The sequence below is a fragment of the Cyanistes caeruleus genome, chromosome 10 (assembly GCF_971803275.1).
Source record: "Cyanistes caeruleus chromosome 10, bCyaCae1.hap1.1, whole genome shotgun sequence".
NCBI lineage: Eukaryota > Metazoa > Chordata > Aves > Passeriformes > Paridae > Cyanistes > Cyanistes caeruleus.
The window spans coordinates 12,197,963-12,219,052 of NC_141710.1; the positions used below are offsets into that span (position 1 = coordinate 12,197,963).

The 21,090-nt window shown below is 38.1% G+C and overlaps 1 protein-coding gene across 1 annotated transcript in view; it reads left to right on the forward strand.

Moving 5' to 3' along the window:
• The first annotated feature begins 15,699 nt into the window (after window positions 1-15,699).
• LOC147651303 (uncharacterized) overlaps window positions 15,700-21,090 on the forward strand; it is a 142,697-nt gene continuing 137,306 nt past the window's right edge. Inside the window, exons 1-2 of the mRNA XM_086843544.1 lie at window positions 15,700-15,802; window positions 16,636-16,761. Of these exons, the coding sequence (XP_086699670.1) occupies window positions 15,705-15,802; window positions 16,636-16,761 (224 nt within the window). The 5' untranslated portion in view covers window positions 15,700-15,704. The remainder of the gene's footprint in view (window positions 15,803-16,635; window positions 16,762-21,090) is intronic.

Below are 21,090 nucleotides of genomic sequence, written 5' to 3' on the forward strand. Positions count from 1 at the left end.
TGAGGTCTTTCTGCTTTACCACCACACTTCTCTTGAAATCATTAGTGGAGCTTCTATACAGACTGTTTAATGTCTGTCTTGTGAAAAAGCAGCACTGCCCTTCGTTTTTCATTAAGAAAATACCCAGCTGCTGAGTGTGAGCCGTGTTGTTTGTTGATCTTTGTGGGTTTGGAGGAATTACCTTGCCAGCTGTAATGCTGGCACCCGGCTGCATTCCTGGGAGCCATCCCAGGGTCAAGGGCTCTGCTCTGGTGTGCTCAGCCCTGCCTTTGCCCCCTAAGGCTCACCTGCCTTGCCCCAATGTACTCTTCAGGACACAGCTCCTTCTAATGGCACAGTAAAAATCTCATCAGAGACTCTTTTGAAAATGTTCAGCCACAAACACACAGAGCTGCTCCATCACTTCAGTCTTTAACACAAAAAGTGCCTGGTTTGTATTAATGGACCTATAACAAGTGACAAGTATTGTATGAGCAGAGAAACAGTTTTCTGTGTCTCTGCCTTATTATTTCATTTGTGCTAAATAAAAATGGAGCTAGCAGATGAGTTATTCATATGAAGGTTGGAAGAAATATCACTTTTAGTTCCAGAACCCCTGCAGATATTCACGAATTTTGCCCAAATATTTTTGTAGATTCCTATTGTTTTTTTACTTAAAAATATGGCAGAACTGAATGAAATGGATAGGTCTCTTTCAAGAATAAAAAAAATTCAATTTCATTGCCCAGCATGTAACATTTTTCTCTGTGTTTCAAATATGCTGTAAAACTAGATCTCCATGTCTTTCTAATAGAGAAACTTAGCACTTTGAAAAATCACAATAAAATATGAGAACACTGTTGATGATTCAGCTTTCCATAGTTATACTATTATGGTATTTTTCTACTTTGTTTGCACTGTTTTGTTTTCAGCAAGTTTTGCTTTAACTGCAGAGAAAATACTGTCTCTCCAGAATTAACTTGTGCTTTAAATCAAATATGGAATAAAAGCCACATATACAAGGATGTAGTTATATGTGGTTGTTAAGTAGATAAGTCCCTTTTGCCTTATGTGGTCCAGAACTGGAGGCCAGGATGACTTTACATTTCCTGTAAAGGTTATTTAGGCTTACTAACACTTTTATCTGAGATCTGATAGATCTCCTAACAGGAAACAGCAACAAGCAGGGAGAAAAAACTGAAATTACTGATTTCCTTTGTTGGATACTCCACTATAGGAACACCCTGAAAGGACCTTGTCTATCAGAATCTGCTGAGAATTCTCCAGTGGTCCATGTAAGGAGTTGCATTTGGACTTTGTCCTCGGTCAGTTTGTTGTGGCCTTTCTGTCTAAAGCATAAACTTTGTATTGTACAGTAGTCTGAGGAGTGGGAAAACATGCTGTTCTTATCAAGCATCAGCTTGAAGCAGCAGCTGTTAGTCTGAATATAACTGGAATTAGCAATACCTTCAGGTCCATAATCTAGTATCTAGGGAAAATTAAGGGTAATCACATTTCTTTAAAAATTTAAGCATTTTAGAAGGTATAACCAGTTTCTTTATAAACACTATATTTTTACAGCCATACTTACAATTTTCCTGAATCCATAACCTGTTTTATTTAGTTGGAGACACTAATTATCTGTTGCATTTTGATATAACATTTAGTAAGTCTTAATAAAAAAGCATCAGCCTTCACACTTCTCATGAAGTTTCTTTAATACGAACTCTGCTCTTGCAAGGGCTAAAGATGACGTTCACTGAATTTTTTATGCAAAGACTCCCTTCAAAACATATTTAGTGCTTTATGCAGCCATGTCCTGTTTAAAAATAAAATAAAATGCAAAATCTGTTTTGGGTTTGTGCTTTTAAAAGGGGCAGCTAAAGCAATTGCCTGCATGTTGTACTCCTGCCTTAACTGAGGCTGGGCAACAGTAAATACAAATCCCACTTCATAATCCCTGCAGTCTTCTCTGAGCTAACAAAATATTATCCAGCAAAATGTGGGCAACCTCCAGACCCACCCTGTCCTTGTCTTGTCTGTGGCTGCCAAGGAGAAAGGCAGCTCTTGCCAGCAGGGGCATGAGAGGCCCTTTGGGAAATGATCTGAGACTGCTGAACTTGTTTTCTTTCGGCTGTTCCAACCTGTGCAACCATACCAAAGCACAGATTCTTAACTCGTCTGGCCTCTCGGTCCAGCAGGGATTAAAGGACAAATAAGATGCTCCATTTCTTCTTTTTTTGAGGTGAATTTTGTGGTGGCTGCTTAGTTAAGAGTTTGTTTTGCCTCAACAGCTGTGGATACTTAGCTGGCTTTCTAGTTGTGTTTTTTAGCAGTCTGCCTAGGGTTTACTGTAGGCTGTGTGTTTTCTTTTTGGTGGGCTTTGGGATACCTGCCCGTCCCAGCACTGGATGGTGCCAGTCTCTCCTGCCCTGGATGCCTGAGCTGGCCCTCCTCTGCGAGCTGCCTGCTTGGCTTTGTGCTGCTTTTCATAGGACTGCCTGGGCTTAGGTTGCTCTGACTGACCATCTGCTCCATCTCCCTCCTTCAGCAACTAATTTATTCAAATCTCAAATAAGCCTTGTTTTGCTTGTATTTTCTCTTCCATTGTTTTCATCTCCTCTCATTCCTGCACTTATTATTATTAAGCATTGCACTAGCAATCAAGAAAATTGGAAGATGCTGCTCTTTCTGTGCCCAGTGAGAAGCAGAGGTTGGGTCCCACTGCTTTAAAGGAGAAACACACAGGACATTTCCTGGATAACATCAGACATTATCTGCTGCCTCAGCATCTCTGCTTGTTAGGGTGTGGTAACTCCAAAAGGTACAAACAGAGTTTGGATTAGATTCCTGTATCAGAAGCCAATGCCAGTAGGAAAAGATCAATGGGACAAAAGGATAAAAAAACTCCGTATGTTTTTTTTTGGTGAAGTTTAAAAATCTACTGGTAGTTTGTAAGATATAATACTCCATGATGCATCTAACTGGTTACCCTGGTGGATTTACAGAGAAAACCACACTGCTGTGTGAGTCTGGGAAACGATGAACCCACTCTTGATTCAAACCTCCAGTGTGAGCAGAGAGGTGGTGACTCACAGAGTGTATTTACATATCAGCCCTCGACTCCTTCTGGAGAGAAAGACAATTCAATGGCATGAATTTTAAAGTGACTGGGTGCCAGTTCTCATATCTAGGACCAAAGATTTCCAGGATGTCAAAATGTTCCTTGGAAGGCAATGACAGTGAGAGGCCCAGAGCTGAGGCCCAGATAACCATGTCCCCATGACATTCAGTGCCATGTACCTCAGCCATGGCCTGAGCTATATAGGTCAAACTAAATTACTGCAGTTCTCCTCCTTGTCTCAGGTTCTGTTAACTTGCTACTTGGGTTATGAATCTGCTATAGAAATCAGAGGACATTGCATTTAGCAGCAATGAATAGAGGAGAGGGTCCAGAACTGTGAAATTTTTGTGGGAAGGAAAAAAAGAACATTTTCCAAATTTTAATTGAGAGGTCTCTGTAATGAAGGACCATACATCTTTTAATGCATAGAAAAACTTCCTTCTCTTCTTCCAATAAATTTCCAACATCTTACAGATACAGAAAACTCATTCTGTATATGTGTAAGGATTGTCCCCCTGAGTACTGTGTTATATTTTATATACCATTGGTCAGGTGACTAAGGTTACATGAAGCTCCACAATGGTAACATGGAGATGTGAATGTTGCATCCTAAACCTGAAATAGACTACAATCGTTTTTTCTTATTCCCTGTTTTCCTGTATTTTTATTTCCCCACAGGAAGTGGTTTCACTTGAAGCAGAATTTTTTTTTTATATGGCCTTACTTGAAAGTTTGATGACAGTGGTAAATCAGGAGACAAAAGGAAGTTTTGAACAAAGGTACTCAGCATTTTCATGCATAGTTTGAACTATGCATGAGTTCACAGACCTACCCCTCATTTTAAATCAGATAATATTCTAGTACTGGGTGCAGCAACCTCGTCCATTGCACTGCAGCACAGTGCAAGGAAAGATCTGGACATATGTTTATTTCCAACTCCTAAATGCCATGCAACCTAAAGAAACAACCATGACAAGGAAGTCTTTTTGTGGACAGACAGTGGCCCCAGACTGCAAACAGAGGAAGCTTTTACAGTATACATTTAGTTTTGTGTGTAAACTTTTCAAGACCATTTCAGCCTAATAGTCTGAGCTGCATTACCTCGGAGGGTATTGTCATTAAGACTTAACGCGCTCAGCTAATAAATTACAGTGATGTAGCAGCTTTTTGTCAAAGGATCCTGAAGTGCTTTACAAACTTTACAGTCCATAGATGCATGAATCACTTCACCCACTATTGAAGTATGGCCAGGCCAGGGATGAATTGTGGCAGCTGTTTAACAGCACAGAGCAGTTGAACACAATGGGTTTAGGAGAGCAAAGACAACATGCTCTCCCAGCGCCAGTCCAAGTAATTCAGAAGGACAGTGGAGAACACCTTGGGAGAGAAAGGGAGAGATTTCTCCCTCGTGGACTAGTGCAAGGAAGGCATTGTTACTTGACTTTAGTGTCTGGGGTTGTATCTCTCATCTTGTATCAAACCTGTTGTGAGAAAATCCCCCATTTGAGCTACAAAGTCTGTAAACATATATAAGCACATAGGGTCTTGAAAACATCAAGGAAATTAGTGTAGGTAGAGTTTTCCCAGCCAAACTGGAGCTAATCAGGATTTAGTGCTGCCTCAGTATGGAAAATACTAAAAATATGCAGTCTTGGTTTAGGCAGTTTTTGCAACTGGGAAACTGAAGGAAAAGCATCGGTTGCTCTCTGTATGTATCTGTTCATCTACTTGAACAGAACCCAGATCTTTAAAGAGTTAGATAGGAAATTAATTTAATTCCAACTCCCTTTCTGGTTACCAGCTGTCTTCTAACATAAAGTGATGGTCCCCATAAAGGCCTTCTGAAGAAACAAGCAATTTCCTGAATAAATCAAGTTCTCCTTTCCTCCTTCCCTTTTTTCTCCCTTTCAGTGAATAGTATCTTTAGTGACGATCCTGAGCAGTCTTGTTACCAGCTGCTCTAATCTAGGGGGTTATGTCATTTCACCTTGATATTTCTTTCCCCATTGTTTTGCCTAAGTGCACAAAACAAAGCCCATGAGTGCTGCGTGCAGGGCTCAGAGCAGAGGGAGAATTGTTTGCAGTGACACACATCAAACTAAGGCTGGCTTCTTCCATGGGAATAATTTGTTTTTTCCTTGGAAAAAATACCTTCACTTTTTAACTTCTGCAAAAGAGTGTTATTTGAAGAATTTATTGTTTCATTTTTCCTTTTCTATATAGATCCATGGACACCAGAGAAAATCAGTGTGAATGTGTGGGGTGAAAATAGTAGTGACCACTGACTTATACAGAGTGGTTTGCATTGGGTACTTAAGAGGTTGCTAATTCCTCCTGCTTAATAATGTAATATTTGCATGATTGGATACCCTAAATATATAGTGTTGTGAATTTCTATCCAAAAGTTCGCTGCAGAAATAGTAATTCAGAGACCTCTACCTTCACTCCTAGTGCCTAATTGTAAACCTTCCTCTTCCTCCACAGAGGTTTCTAGTGGGACTGCTCAGATGAGTGTATGCTACTCACAACCACAGAGCTGGACCCTTGGAGCCCTGAAACAGATTGTTATAAGCAGGAAGGAAAACTTGTGAGAAGAAAGTCCACTGATTTCTTTAAGCTGTGAATCCCACCCACAAAGAGTTAAAAATAAATGAGAATGAGAGAGCATAGCCTACTTATTTTCTAAAGATTGCCAGAACTAATTCTGAAACAGAATATTTAACCAAGATTTTACATATAAAATACTCTAGGTATTGAACCTAGTTTTTGTGCATCAACTCTACGCTGAAAACAACACTGTTTTTGCTTGTAAATGCACTGAGCCTTAAAAGCAATTTCTGTCATATTGCCCTTCATATTCTTATCTCTTTCATCACCATCCAAAAGGAAACACTTTAACTTCAGGCAATAAAAAGCTTTTAATTCAGATATAAGTTTACATCAGCTATCTTCATTAAAGTGTACAACGCAAAAAAGAGAAAATTTTAAATAATATTTAAAATAATATTTAAAAATTTAATTAGATAATTTCTGCTGTTTTGTCTGTTTTAAAATATGTAATAAAACTTCAATATATTATATTCTGGGTCATATCAGCTTCTTCTCAAGAAAATGAAGTTAAATCTTTGTAGTAACCAGCAGCTTAATTTTCATTAGGCTAGCTATTTGATAATTAGTCATGCACCATAAATCAAGTCCCCAAGTCTTCTCCAGGTTTCTTAATTGAAAATTATTGTTTCTTGGCTCTGTGGTTAAATGTGCAGCAAGTCTGAGGAGTGATAGATGCTGAATCTAGCACAAACAGTTTGAAACAGTCAGAACTTGATAGATCATTGCCCTGAAGGGGCTGGTAATGGTGGAGAGACTGTGAATTTCAAAATTAAAGGTTTGTTCTTAAAAATCACAAGTGTAAAAGCTAGCTGTAGTTTACCAAATAGCTCCTAACCTTCAGCCACTTTTCCTTTCATTGCTAGCTGGATTTCAGTTGCTTTTCTAGTGACAATAGTCATGGGTTTGTGTGGTTATATTTGAACAGTTAAAATGTTGGCTTGGAAAGATACAAATTGAGAGTATTTGTGTTCTCTTTTGTTGGTGCTGTTCTTTTTCTGGTAAATCTCATTAACAAATATGGAAGTTGTTTCATTTTTGGCATTTTTAAACACTGAATGAGATGGTGGCAGTCCTCTCAGAGCCACTATGAGAGAACAGATGGCCCTGCTACACACGCCTCAGGCCATAAAATAATTTCAGATATGATGCAATTGTGGCTAAGTAAAATACTTTTGCAAAGTCAGAAATATATTACTTCATTGAAAGAAGGGAACCCTTTGTAATTTTTCTTTGACAGCCCAGCAGACTTTGCACAGAGCTCAGCTTGTGTTTGCCATTCTGTAGATAAGGACAGCCACAGGGTTTTCTGCCATTCATGCCTTGCTTCCTCAAGATCCAGTGGCCAAGACCTGATGATGACCACAGCAGGAAACAGTGTGAAATGCTCCAAAAGCATCAATTGATGCTTAAAAAAACCCCCAAAAAACAACAAAAAAACAGGCCTAAGATTTTTTTAGGTGAAAATTTCCAAACTGCATTGGTAAATTTATGCTGAAAATCTAGATGAACACAGACTTGGAGCTGGTGAGAGCATTTATTTGTTGTCAGGTACACCAAGACTTGCTCTGCAGTTGTCCTACCCCCGTAACCCATGACAAAACCAAGCACCACGTTGGCTTCATGGGCAGAGCCCCAGCCTAGGCAGAGTGTGTCTGTCCTGCTCTGCCCTTCTCCTGGCACACACAGGGCTCCAGAGACCCTTGCCACAAGGAGGTGCTGAGCTGAGGGGTGCAGCACTCAGCAGGTGCTCCCCACGGATGTCCTGCACTGTGCACCACTAATGTGGTGCATTACAATGTGTTTCTGCTGTTCTAGGTTCCTCTCCTTCTGAGGTCAGCTTTGTACTGCCAGTTCCAGGAATCTGGTGTGTGAGTGATAACTTCCTCAATGTGCTACTCACAGCAGAGTCAGCGGTGAGTGATGAGTAATTAAACTCTGAGGAGGGAGGGATTTAAAAGGCCACATTGTCAACTGGAAGAGAGTTTATTAAAATATATAATCAAATAATTATTGTATTTGTGGATCATGTTCTTTTTGGGGCCTTGAAATGACTATGTGTAATCTTATTTTTGTAGATTTATTCTTGGAAGGGAAAGTCATTCTCCTAAAGGATATATTGATTTCATTCAGCTGTCACCATCCCTTTGTAAGATGTTACAGACAGAAAGCCAAATTCAGGCCCAACTTTGTTTTATTTTTGCATTATACCAAATCTAAATATGGTGCTGCTATTACAAATGAGAATTGTTTTCTCATTGATTGTTCCAGTTTCACACTGGACTGGATTGCACCACCAGCTGGGTGAGGAGCAGTAGAGGCTAGGGGACAGCAGAGGACAAGGGAGTGAGAGGTGTCAGAGGGCATTTCTGTAGCCTGTCTCCAGGGAGGAGCTCCCTCCTGCTGGGAGCACTGCTGAGGGGCTGCACACAGCAAAGGAGGGCAGCCAAAGCCAGCGTGGAATGAGGCTTCCATGGGCAGCCCCCTCACCTGCAGGCAGAGCTGGGGTGCAGGAGCAGGCTTTGCTCTGTGTGCTGATGCACAGAGACACGAGCTGCAGGTCCTGACAACGCAGGGACTGAGGTGCTGCAGAGTAAGAGAGCAGAAGAGAATACCCAGTGCAACTACTGTGTAAAACAGGAACTTTCCTCGCAGATCAATGGGAGCCGATGTGTCAGTGATGTGCAGCCTCCACCAGCTCCCAGAGGAGCCGTGTGCTCTGGCCTGCTCCTTAATCAGGACTGCTTGGTTTGGTGGCTTCCTGCCCACAATCTTTTAGGGATTTGTGCCCATCTAGTCTGGCAGGAGAAACTAAATATTTTATCTGAGGGGTGGACAGACAAGAATTTACTCTGTTGACACCTGGACTGAGCTGAAAGTGTGAAAATCAGTGTGGGGATCATCCTGATTCCACTGAGGTTTATCAGCAGTTTGTTTTTTTTGGTTTTTTTTTAACACAGAATCGTGGGAAGAGTTTGCAGCTGGATTACCTGTGAAATAAAATCAGATAAACCGTTTTTATCAGATATTGATGCAAAATTGTGGCAGTATGAAGCTATCATTTCTTGGCATGTTTTGCATTTATGGAAACAGTTTTTCTAGCTAGCGTGATTTGCACCTGTTAAAACATTAAAATGCTAGTATTATCAGTTTTGTCCATCTTTTAGACTGGTACAAATATATCCAAATTCAGAGATTCGATGAAATCTTCTCCTACGAGGAGGATGAAATGCCTCCTACTCTCCCATCCTTATTAAAAACACACACCCTTAAACAAAATGGAATGACTGGTGTTTAAGATTATATTTTAGTTGATTTTCAGTTGTTACAAACTTCATGATACTAAAACTTCAGACTACCACTAATATTTTCTTAAGGCACAAAGAATGAATATACTGTGTAATTTTTATTGTGGGATTTGTTTTCAGGATGCAGAGTCTGTACATTCTATTTCACTAACATTTTACAGAACTATATATAGATAAAATTAGGTTAAATCCTTTTCTCCCTTGTACTTCAGTCAGATCAGAGCTTGTGTACACAAACCAGAAAGGCATGTGACTGAAATGGTAGCTGTATGCCATTAAAATGAAAAAGCTCATAAAATGAAAGTCCTGTAGCTGTTGTTTCTCACAAGATGTGAGCTCATTGTCAATCTGTACATCTAGGTAGAATTAGTGTAATATATATGATGCAACAGCAACTAGTGGATAGATGAATTTGAGTGGGGCTGTGTTCTCCATGTAAGGAAGAGGCAGTGCTTACTCAAATGCTGTTAAAACTCCCTCATTTACAGCTCCTGGAGATGAAACATACAGCAGATTGCCTGTAACCATAGCAATTGGCTCCGACATGAAAGATCTCCAGCACAGAGGTAGAGGTAATGGCAGAAGCAGTGTGGAAGATAAAGGTGCGCAGATAGAGACAGTACCAGGTGGAAGTGAACTACAAAATAAGTGATGACTAGGTGCCCTAGATGGATTTGAGTATGAGTTTGATGGGAAGGTTTGGGCTGGCGAGGTGTTGGGGGAGGGCAGGGGCATCTGAAGAGGAAGGTGAGGTTTTGGAGCTAGTCTGGTGTAGAGGACAAAATCAGAAAAGGGCTGGCACAGAATATGGGGAAGATTCTGCTGCTGGAGGCTGCTGCCTCTCAGGTTGTTGCCTTTCAGCAAGGGTAGATGGATTTCAGGGATCCCATGGAAGGACTCCACACAAGTTGTTAGCTCTTGATGATGGGTGTGGTGTGATTCCTGGTGTTGAGGTGCAGCACTCAGAAAGACATAGATATTCCATATTCCAAAGCAGTGCCAGAGTTCTAGACCTGCACTTTGGAGATGTGGAAGGAAAATGCCCAGAAAAAAAGGCAATGCTAAGAGGTGGGGGAGTTCAATTGCCTTGAGTTATGAGTACTGGTATAAATAAAATATCTGAGATATTTACTTTAATATTTTGCTTGATGTCCAGTTTTGAAGCTTTTGTTTTGGGAAATATATAAGAGTTATTTCCTCTTATTATTTCTGAAAAAGGGAGCCACTTCTAAGAAAAAAGGCCCTTGTACAGTAATCCATAGAATTATGCATATGAAAGCTTTTATTATTATTGTTGTTAATATTATTATTAATAATAAAAACAATAACAACAACAACAACTACAATAATAATAATAGTAATAGAATTGGGCTATGAATTCCAGAGAAGAAGAATCTCTTTACAAGAAGGAAATCATTTCAATGAACTGAAGACTGCAGGTCAGGACTCTTTAACTTCACACATAGAATTTACATCTATCCAAAATGAATTTATGGAATCATTACAAAGATTGAAACCAAACCTCTCAAAATCAAAGTCACAAAGAATTTTTCAGTTTTTATTGGAAAAAATATCTCAGTGACAGGTCTTCAGTGTGACTATGATTTAAATCTGTCTGATTAGGGACAACTTCATCTGAGCAACCGAAATGACATTTGGGTGAGAGCACAGAACCCAGCAGTGAGAGTCCTGGGTTGCAGGACTGTTCTCTAGGACTGAGCTGGCTTCCTGAGGAAGAGACTCCACTCTCCCACCACGGCCTGTAAATCTACTACACTGAGCAGTTCACATAACTCCCTTGGTCTCCCTCATCCTGCCTTTCCACTACTTTATCTTGGCTTATAAAAGTTATTTTTGGTCAGCCAGGCACATCTTTACAGAAGGCATAGTAAATATAAGATTTCTACAGCTATGTGTCATCTTAAATCCACTCAACTCCCCAGGTAAAAAACAGGATCACAGCAGTGAACATTTTAATAAACAAGCAAAGACATTGAACAAAAAAATAGAGAACAGATAGAAGAAAAGATGTTGCAGTTCAACGCCTCCCATCTAGACTGGAAGAATAAAGCTCAGGTTTGTATTCACATTCCCATTCTGGAACATTTACTGCCAGTGTTTGGTCCCAAATTAGAGCTCTACGTGATCAGCTCTAATTCATTGTTTCACTCTGATTTTGAAGCAATCAGAAACTCGTGAAGCCAGCTGACTTTGCAGGATTTGAAGGCTAAAATCTGATTAAACAAGGTTGCTGGATATAACCCACCGTCAAATCACTGGTTCGTCTTTTCAGTGTATCTTTAGGAACGTGTGATTGCTCTGAGATATCTGCTGAGAGATTCTTTTATGTGTAAGAATTAGCTGGCACTGTTATTGCTAGTATCTGGCAGAGTTTCACTTTCTGCTATGATTTGTGCTTCTAAATTAAATTTGGTGTGGTGCTAGCAGCTTGGGATAAGCACCAATTATAAGTTTTGATAAAAAAAAAAAAAAAAAAAAAAAAAAAGCAAACTATAAATCTAAACCTGTCTGGACAACTACCTAAAGATTTATTCCGAAGTTTATCTACACCCACAATGTACCTCATCCCTAGAAAATTCTTTTTACATCACTTTGCAAATCTATATAGCCTTCAGATGCTTAAATTTTAACATCTGCTAAATAGGGTTAGCATCACTGTCAAATTGGAATGAGTCTTCAGTGACTGGGTCCAAGTCTGCAATCATCAACTGTCTAATTTGGTAATGGCAACTTCAGCAGAAGCAGAATCAAGATGGATAATTTCTTCCCTATCAAATTTATGTATGTTGTAATGTAATGAAAACACTCCCCAAGGGGATTTCCTTTGCTGTGCATAGCACATGAGACCAGTTGAACACTTTTCTTACCCCTTTTTGTATCTTATCTACTGATATTAAAGTGTCCTTGAAAAATACCCCGGCTTATATAGGTGCAAGGTGCCTTAAAGGTCTTTCACTACCATGTAAAATGTAAATATATATTTAATCTTAATTATTGGAAATACTATAGCAATCCACCTCCTCCACCAGGAACTTTGCTATAAAAATGCACTCTACCTGGAAAACAAAGCTAAACTAAAAATTTTCATTTAAATACTATGAATCCAGATATATCTGAAAGGTATTCCAATTCCTTTAAGGTGTTTAGGAAGTCAGTATTTAGAGATTAGACATCTGCTGGAAACTGCAGCTCTCTGGTAAAAGAGGTAAATTCCAATAAGGAGAAAAAACCCTAAGCTTTTCTGCAAGATGGGGTTACTTCTAAAATCTGTGGGGGCATCAATTTTCCACTCTCGGGTCAAACTGTAGTCAACACTGATGTCAGCCCACGCAAGCACGTATCGATAATGACAGTGTGGCTCAGCCAGCAGTGCTCTTACCTCTTGGCTAGGAGGTCACAAGTTTAAGTCTCCCACCAGGACTTGGGCTGATTCTTAATGCTGACATGGCAGCGCAGCACCGCGGAGGTGTTGAACTGTTCGAGGTGCCGTCCTTCATGAGATGAGATGTTAATCCAAAATCCCTTTCTCCTGTCCCTGCTGCCTGTCTAGGCAATACTGCCGTGGCACTTTTGTGAAAAGAGGCTGGCTAAGCCTCCTTCCCAGCCAAAACTGGCTGTCACGCCAGGCTGGGCTGTCCAAGGCAGAGCACAGGCCATTGTGTTGTTGCACCACCATTACTGTATTTAGTTAAGTACAATGGAAACATTGTTAAGAGTTTTAGGATACACAGGATATGAAAGGCCTAATGCAAAAGCCAAAATCTAACGCAGTTTTCTAAATTCTATTGTTTATCATGTCTCTGTGCACAGGCACACAAACACATTATATGTATATTTAGAAAGTGGGGCTCTGTTAAAAATTACATTCAGCTTGCACCCATTCCTTTTATATTATGTTGAGCAATTATATTCCTTCCCTCAAACTGATTTTTTACCATTTTGAAATAAGAACTCTGCATTTAATATCGCACATTCTTTATTAAAGAACCATATTGTTTAGCTTGTCATGATATAGAGTTGCTTTTCCATAAGTACATTAAGCATGGGTACTCAGGGGATATTTTCTTCAAAGCAAGTGGAAATTCTGGGAAGAAACGTGTTATAACAACTGTCTATGGTTAAGAATGAGAAATAGTAGAAAGCTTGGATGTTCCCTGAGGAATAGGGTGCTATATGTAGCATTGTGGAAATGCCATCTGAGGATGGTTATAAAGTGAAAGACTGCATGCTCCAATTTATTTAATTTCATTTTATCTTATTTTACTTTATTTCCCCTGACACATTGGCTAGAACTAGAGCATTAAGTGTTCATTTTATTTACAGTACAATGCTATTGATGTGTACGTGACCTAAACCTCAGGAACTATATATAAAGAATTAATATGGAAAAGATTATTAGGTAGGTACAAGTTGGGGAGCATGTCATAATAATGTAGGAATATTGTTCCCCCTCAAAACCTATTGGAAAAAAAAAAAAATTCAGGGAGTACAACTTCAAAATAATGGAATCTCCCTTTTTTTTAAAAAAACCTCCTTTGCATAATATAAAGTCCTTAAACTCTTTTTGCAGCAGTCCTGCTGGCTTTCTGTTGCTTGATATTCTGACCATTTTTGAACCCTTGAACTCTGACAGAGAGGAGGGACTTGGAGAGGTTGTCATCTGATCTATGTAAGAAGGCAAAAGGAATAGCTTTCTCTTTAATAGCACTCTTTTCTGCTTAACAGTTGGTGGGAGATTAAAATGATCTAGGTGGATAAGGCAGGTTAAAGGTCAAGGGACACCACAACTCCCCCTCTTCCCCACATGTCAAAATATAGACAGGTCATTAGAAGTTAAAATTTTGTGTCCCTTTCCAAAATTTTTCAGTTTATATATTATCATTTATATTATTTATGCACTCATTTTTATTGTAAATTCCAATTCTTGAGGGGGACTGGACCCCTACTAGGCTACTGTCCAGCCTGTATAGTCGTCAGGTGCTGACATTCTGAGTTTCAGCCATATTAATTGCTGGATAAAGGCTATAATCCCCTCTCTTTGAAGCCCAAGACTGATTTTTAGGCAGTACTTCAAAAGCAGCACACAACTGAAGAGGCATATTTCCTACTAGCACTGAATCAACATGATTTACTCTGTTTGCATTCGTCTACATACGCTGTGCATATTTGGCTGCACAACAAAAAGGTGTGAGTTGGCTGTAATATAGTCCAAGGAGAGGTTTTTACTCTCCTGAAGTTGATGCATGACCTCATCTGAGACATAAAGTTCCAGATCTCTGCTTTAAGCATCATTAGGAAAGTATAAACTCCTATATCATGCTTTTGTTACCAATGAAAAATCTCTCCTGACGTCGCTAGAATTTTTTTCTCCCCGCAACATCATATTAAAACTATAATTTAGAGTGAGGCTGTTTCTTAAGCTGTGAATAAATAAGGCCTGTGTTTTGTAAAAGCAAACCTTTTTCGAAACATGGATTTTAATATCTTAAATACTGCAGCTTCTTAATTAAATGAAGCTGTGATCCAGCAGCAAATATCCATTATTAAGAATAAATAAACATATTGTTTAGCTTGTTTTCGGGAAAAGGAAATGGCTGAAGAGGCCTTTGAATTTGTAAACAAATTTGTAGCACTTGCAGAGCTCATGGCTGAGCGTCGGCGTGCTCCTCTCTGGTGGCTGTGCCTCTTTTTGTGGCGGGGTGTGCTTGGCTTCAGGCTGGCTGTCCGCAGAGCCGCGCTACGGGGACTTTCTCATCCAGGATTTGCCAAGTATACTTAGTGTTATGTTTGAGAAAGATTAACAATATTTCAGATCAAAGGAGAATCCTGCTGCACGGTCTTACAAGATTGTCATTCACTTCCATTATGGCTCATTTGCACAAGATTTTCATGTAATATGTGCCATTGTTTTGATGGCAGTGATTTGACATAGAGACAGGGCCAAAATGCATCTCGGAGCCCCACTGCACCGGGCTGGGGGGTAGCTGGGGCCCAAAGAACTTGCCAATCATAAGATGCAACTTTGTCTCGGTTATATTAAAGCCTTTATCAGGTGGGGAACTTTTCAATGAGCATTGATTCAAAAACTATCAATGGCCGGTTTTTACTGGAATGTAGGCACTGTTTTAACCAGGTAAAATTTTGGTTAATGGGGAATACAAACCTCATGCAGAGAGCAATTTCTGTCAGCCACCTATTCTGATGGTTTTTTGTTTCTTTGAAATGTGGAATTTGTTTTGAAAATGTCGGAGTGCCCCTTGGCAGGAGTGACACATGAGAAATTTATTTCTCCCAAAATTTATTGTTTAACCTAGTAGCTTCATTTTAAAAATCAGATTTCCCAGGTGGATGCTTTGCAGACACTTTAAAATGCAGATGCATTAGACTGTAGTGCAATACAGGAATCAATAAAATTTATTAGAGAAGAAAAGTAAAGTGTATCACATAATCCTCTTCAATTCCTTTCTTTCAAGTAATAACTTTTTAGGTAAGGTCAGATTTTATGGGTAAATAAATGTTGAACTTTATTAAGTTGCTTGAGCAGTTCAGTTTGATTTAAAGTCACAACTTGGAACTGGACAAAGCCTGTTGCTTTGGCTTTAATACACCCTGTTGGGCTTAGGTAGCACAGGAAACTCAGTACAGGAGCTGATCCAGGATGTCTGATGCCTGAATCTGTAATTCCCACTGAGGTCGAACTTCCAGTGACTCCAGGAAAGAACTGCAGGATGGCCATCCTTTCCTGTCCAGCCAAACGCCTTAGGTATAATTATTCAAGTTTAAACCAAAATTTCAGCTGTAACTGTAAGTTTTCTGGCTTTCTGGGGGTCTAAATTGTCATTAAGTTTTTTACCTATTTTTTTTTTTTCACTCTGTTTTTTCTGGCATGGTAGTTTTTTTTCCATCAGTGGGGGGAAAAGAGAAAATATGAATGCATGAGAAGATATAGAACATTGTACAGGGATTTAGAAAACAATTTACTTCAAAGAACTAGTGATGTCTTTAAAGCTGTTAGTTACATGTGTGGAGGTATAATTCTAAGAAATGCATATGTAAAACTCAAAAGAAAAGTTATTGTGCAGAAGATTATTTCAAGATGTAAATGGTATATTCTACTGGTTTTTGTGGGTATGAGTAGTTAATAATTTGTTATGGGCAAAACACCTGAAACAACTAGGTATGAACTGCAAAGAATATTTCAGAAAGAAAGAAAGAAACGTTGAAGAATGCCACTGAAGTGATGTGTTTCGAATTGTTTTTACACTTTGCATTGCAAGTTACACTTAAACACATCTGGTGTGCTTTTGAAATGAAAATAACTGAAATATCCTTATATGAAAATGTGTGATGGAAGGAACCTTGTGGCTGGGTTATAAAATCTTGGTAAATGGACTGTAAAGTGGAAACAGTGAAAAACATTTCACTTTGGTGACGATAGCTGGCATCTCCCTTCTAGACTGCCACGAAAAGGATTTATTTCAGGAAACTCATCACATACTGTGGAAGGTAGCATCTATATGTCAGCAATTCCATTGACATTTTATGGAAAGCTTAAAAATATTAAACTGGTGGATCCCTGTTTTTCTCCCTGCTCAGGAAATGCTTGCAGAATACACGAACAACAGCGCCCTCTGCACCTGAAACCCCTCCGGTTATTAAACCCAGACTTTCCTACGTGCTGGAGGAGCCTTTCATTTCAATTACTGCTTTTTTCAGCTGCTGGTAGGTATAGCTGGGCAGCGGGGGAGGGGTGAGAATATTCAGCTATATTTTTAAGTGCTATGTAACTTTATAATATTACCTGAAAGCTTCAGCACCCTTAGGTACAAAATTTACAGCAATACATAATTTAAAGTTACGTAAGGAAAAAAACCAAGCGCAGAACAGCAGCAGAGATGTTGCACTCTTGCATTCCCTACAGCATAATTTAGATCCCTAGCGCTGCACTTTTGCATTCCCTGCAGCATAATTTAGTTCCCCAGAGTGTCATTAAGAGTGAAGTACATCACAGTCTGGAGTTTTGTTTTAGTACAGGTTGGCCGTATTGTTTTAATAATTTTTGAGTCTTCAGATAGTAGATACAGAATCAGAATTATCTGTTTCTTTTAATGCTAAAAGATTGGTTCTGGGGAATTTCCAGAAACCAGTAATAAAGCCAATGACTAATATGACAGTATTTCAGGATTTGTTAGACATAATGATGCATTTGAAACTGGAGAACTAGCTATTTTTGCAAGGCTCAAAATAGAATTATGCAAAGAAATTATTATTACAAAAATATATTAATTTGAAATAAGTATTTTATGTTCCTACAATAATACATGTAAGAAAAAGGTCCCGTGTGAAAAGTTCTTTCATAATGTTTCTTGATGATCAAAAAGAACAAAAATTAATTTTTATGTGCTATTTATATAAGCAATTAGTACAGCTGAAATGCTAATTAAGCCATAATATTCTTTGCTTATTTCTATAAAAGGCATTAGATGAGCTGTCCAAAAAGCTCACAGCAGAAACATTATATTCCTCTTAAATTAAGGAAGGAGTTTTTATACACTTTCCACCACAATTTATTTCTTCAAACCAGAGGTAGTGAAATGTTAGAATTATGTATATATATTATATATATCCATGAAATATAAAAATGTATCAGGATACTTTGATTTTTTTAAAATAAATTATCTTTTTCCAGTTTTTCACTTGGGATAATTTAATTCTTTGCTTTTTCTCATCCCTTAGTCAATAATTCCTTATCTTTAATATGAGAGTAGCTTCTAATTACAAGTTTTGTGTCTGAAATATGAGTTTTAGAAATGTTCTGGGTTATTTCTACACGGATTACACTTTATGGATTTAAAGAAAAAAAATGAGTGGATTGTATGGAGACTATTATAAAGGACTCTTTTTATAAAATTAAAGTAGTAAAGTTAACACCAAAGAGTGGTACTCTCTTGCTTTGATAGAATGGAAGTAAATCTACATCTGCAACATAATATTAATGTGACAAAATTTGTTTTTAAAATTTATTCATTTAAGAAAGGCAAACTGTCTTTGTCACAGCAATTCAGAAGCAGAAAAGTAGAAAGCCTAAAATCATATCGCTTCTGCATATGAACCAAATACTTTCTAAGAAAATTCAAAGACATATCTGAATGCTAATGTAAGCTTAGATTATTGATGTGAAAGGGATTTAACAATCAGAAAACAATAGTTCTTTGTTACATTTCTACTTTTAAGCAATTTAAGATGCTGCTTGGAAAGATATGAGGTCTCACGAAATTTTCAAAGACAAAGCACTAATGGCTCTTAATATCACTGTGTTCATTTTAAGAGCAAATTAAAAGAGTGAAAGAACGGTGCAAATAATTGTTTCATATGTTCTTTGCTTGTGACTGCTGTAATCATCCAGGCTGATTTACAAATGTAGACTTGAAGGTTTCTCAGCTTCCTGCAGTGTAGAAGACTGTTACTTTGGCACTCACACTCATGCCCTTGTAATCACCACTCAAAACTGTGCCCTGGTACTTCCAATTCCCAGTGTCTTGATTGAACACCTCATTCTGTGCTAACAAGGTGTCCAAGGTATTTGAACAGGGGCTGCAGTCAGAAAATTGTTAATGGTTTCACTCATTAAGAGTTGCTGCACTAGTTTTGGTAATTTGGTAACTGTCTAAATTGCAAGTTGATTTTTTTCCTTCATTTTAAATAATGATGCTAAAATTTGAGACCAGGAACACTAACGGCTAAAAAACCCCAGAAGGGTGCTTAAATCACTGTATTTGTATTAAAGCAAAGGGTTTTCATAGCAGAAAAGGTATGGTTTTATTTCTGAGGTTATGTTTTAAAATTATTGAGAAATGCATAAACAAGTATTAAATAGAAATCTAAGCACAGAAAATGCATAAAAAGGGAATACTAACGTGTAAAACTGCCTGAAGATCTTAAAGAAATTATTTAGGAAGCAAAGCTAACATTAAAATTACAAACAAAAAAGTAAGAAAGAATTTGCCTTGGGCTTGGATGTACATTTTTGGTAATTGGGATGAAATTCTTTAAACCAAAAGGATTTATAGCTGCAGGAAACTGTAGCATATAGACCTGAAAAAAGGCTTAGGAGTCTTTAATATTTTTTTTTCTGTATTACAAGCTAAGCAGAAAGTAAGCCAAGATCAATGGGCCTGATCCTGCAATCCATACTCAAATAAGAACCTTTTTCTTTTTCACTTTTCTATCTTGCCAAGAGCAGCATTTAGAAAGAAATGTATATTATGGAAAATAAAAAAATCCCAGTAAAGTGTTATTAAAATTCATTAAACAAATGATGTGAAAGAGATTTTACTGTTTGTATCCTCGCTCTGGGATCACTAAGTTACTTTCTTGAAAAGCAGGGAGTAGGTTCTGTTTTCAGACAACATTTTACACCTGAAGAAAATTTTCCCCATGGAGATTTATTATTTGAAGTGGAAAGAAAACTTTTCTGAAATAAAAGAAAATCATAGCTTGCAGGTTTTTATGTACTAAAAGTTTAAGCCACCCCTAAAATCTTGCAATCTACTCCTTTAAAAACAGGATTAAAATTCAGTGAGTTGGCCTCTGCTGCATCTTTTGGCCAGGCTTTGTGGTTTTTCAATTACATATATCTATATCTTTACAAATAATCTCTCTGTGGCTGTGAAAGTTGTGCACACAAACGAAGGGAAACTAAAGGAAATGCTAACATTGACCACACAGAAACACTGTCAAAAGCACACTATAAACAAACTGAGGAGTTCTTTTTTTTCCCCTGTTGTTTTTCTTCCATTAATTTTAAATATTCTTTGTAACTTTAGAAAGCAAACTACTTTCCAGCACAAGTGTGGATAATATCTTTGTGGTAGGTGGTTTGAGCTTGTTCTTTACTGAAAAAGAATACACTTTAATAAAAATCATACCGGAAAATGTAAAGATAATACTGTAAATATTTTGCCAGATTTGAAATATGATATGATTTGGCCTTCACAAGAATATTCTAACCAGCAGGAAATACTCATCTGATTTTGTTTGAGCAGAATCTCTCAAACAGCTCCTTTAACCACTGCTCTTTCATAAAGTTACACTGCCCACATCATTTGTCTCTCAGCTGGCTGGGATATCTCTCCAAGGTACACAGCTCTTGCTCACGATGGAATAAAAGATTGCAAGCGAAGGAGCAAAATGAAAGCGGTATTTACAATGCTGCTGCAGTTTGCTGAGATGTGCTGTGAGCAAACAAGTAAATGCCAGCTGCTGAACGGAACATACCGCTCGAACATGACAGAAGTGCAACACGTCTCTGTGTTTTACTTTCCTTTAAAGTCTGATCTTTATTTAGATTCATGCTTTTAAAAACTTTTTGGCATTTCTGTTTATTCAGTAATGGGAATTCTACTGCTGTCTAAAAAGCAAACGACCTATTAATATATCAATGTAGCAGTTTTCTTCTGTGTTCCTGTTTTACTCTTTGATTGCAGCTGCAGTAAGTGTGGATAAATAAATTTTAGAAGAAAATATTTTTGAGTTTTGCTGTGTGATTGGCGTATTTCTGAGCTAGACGGTGCAGGGGTTTTCCCTTTTAGCAGTTTGGTCATTCCTCTGGAGCTGATTGTGAAGATAAAATCCTATCTGTATAAATTGAAAACTTTTCTTTTTGAACTGGAAGTTGAATACAGATCATGACTTTTCCATGGAAAAATTACAGAAATAATGGCCCCTGGCTGTGGAGGCATTTTTTTGTTTTTCATGAATCAGGCACAAAGTTATTTAAATTAATTCTGGTCTCATCACCCTAATAGAATACCATTACTGATCTTTAGAAAAAATATTAGAAATCAGCAGTGTGTGGATGCAATAGCAATAGCTGTTTGACCAATTTCCCAAAACGATTTTTTCTTCATTGAAAAGCGAGACTACTGATGACAACACTCACTCATGATGCACATGCTTCGTGCATTTCACACATTATCTTTTTATGCTAATTGCATGGATCAAAAGTACTAACTACTCTATTGCTTCATAATCAATAGAGGCTAATTTATT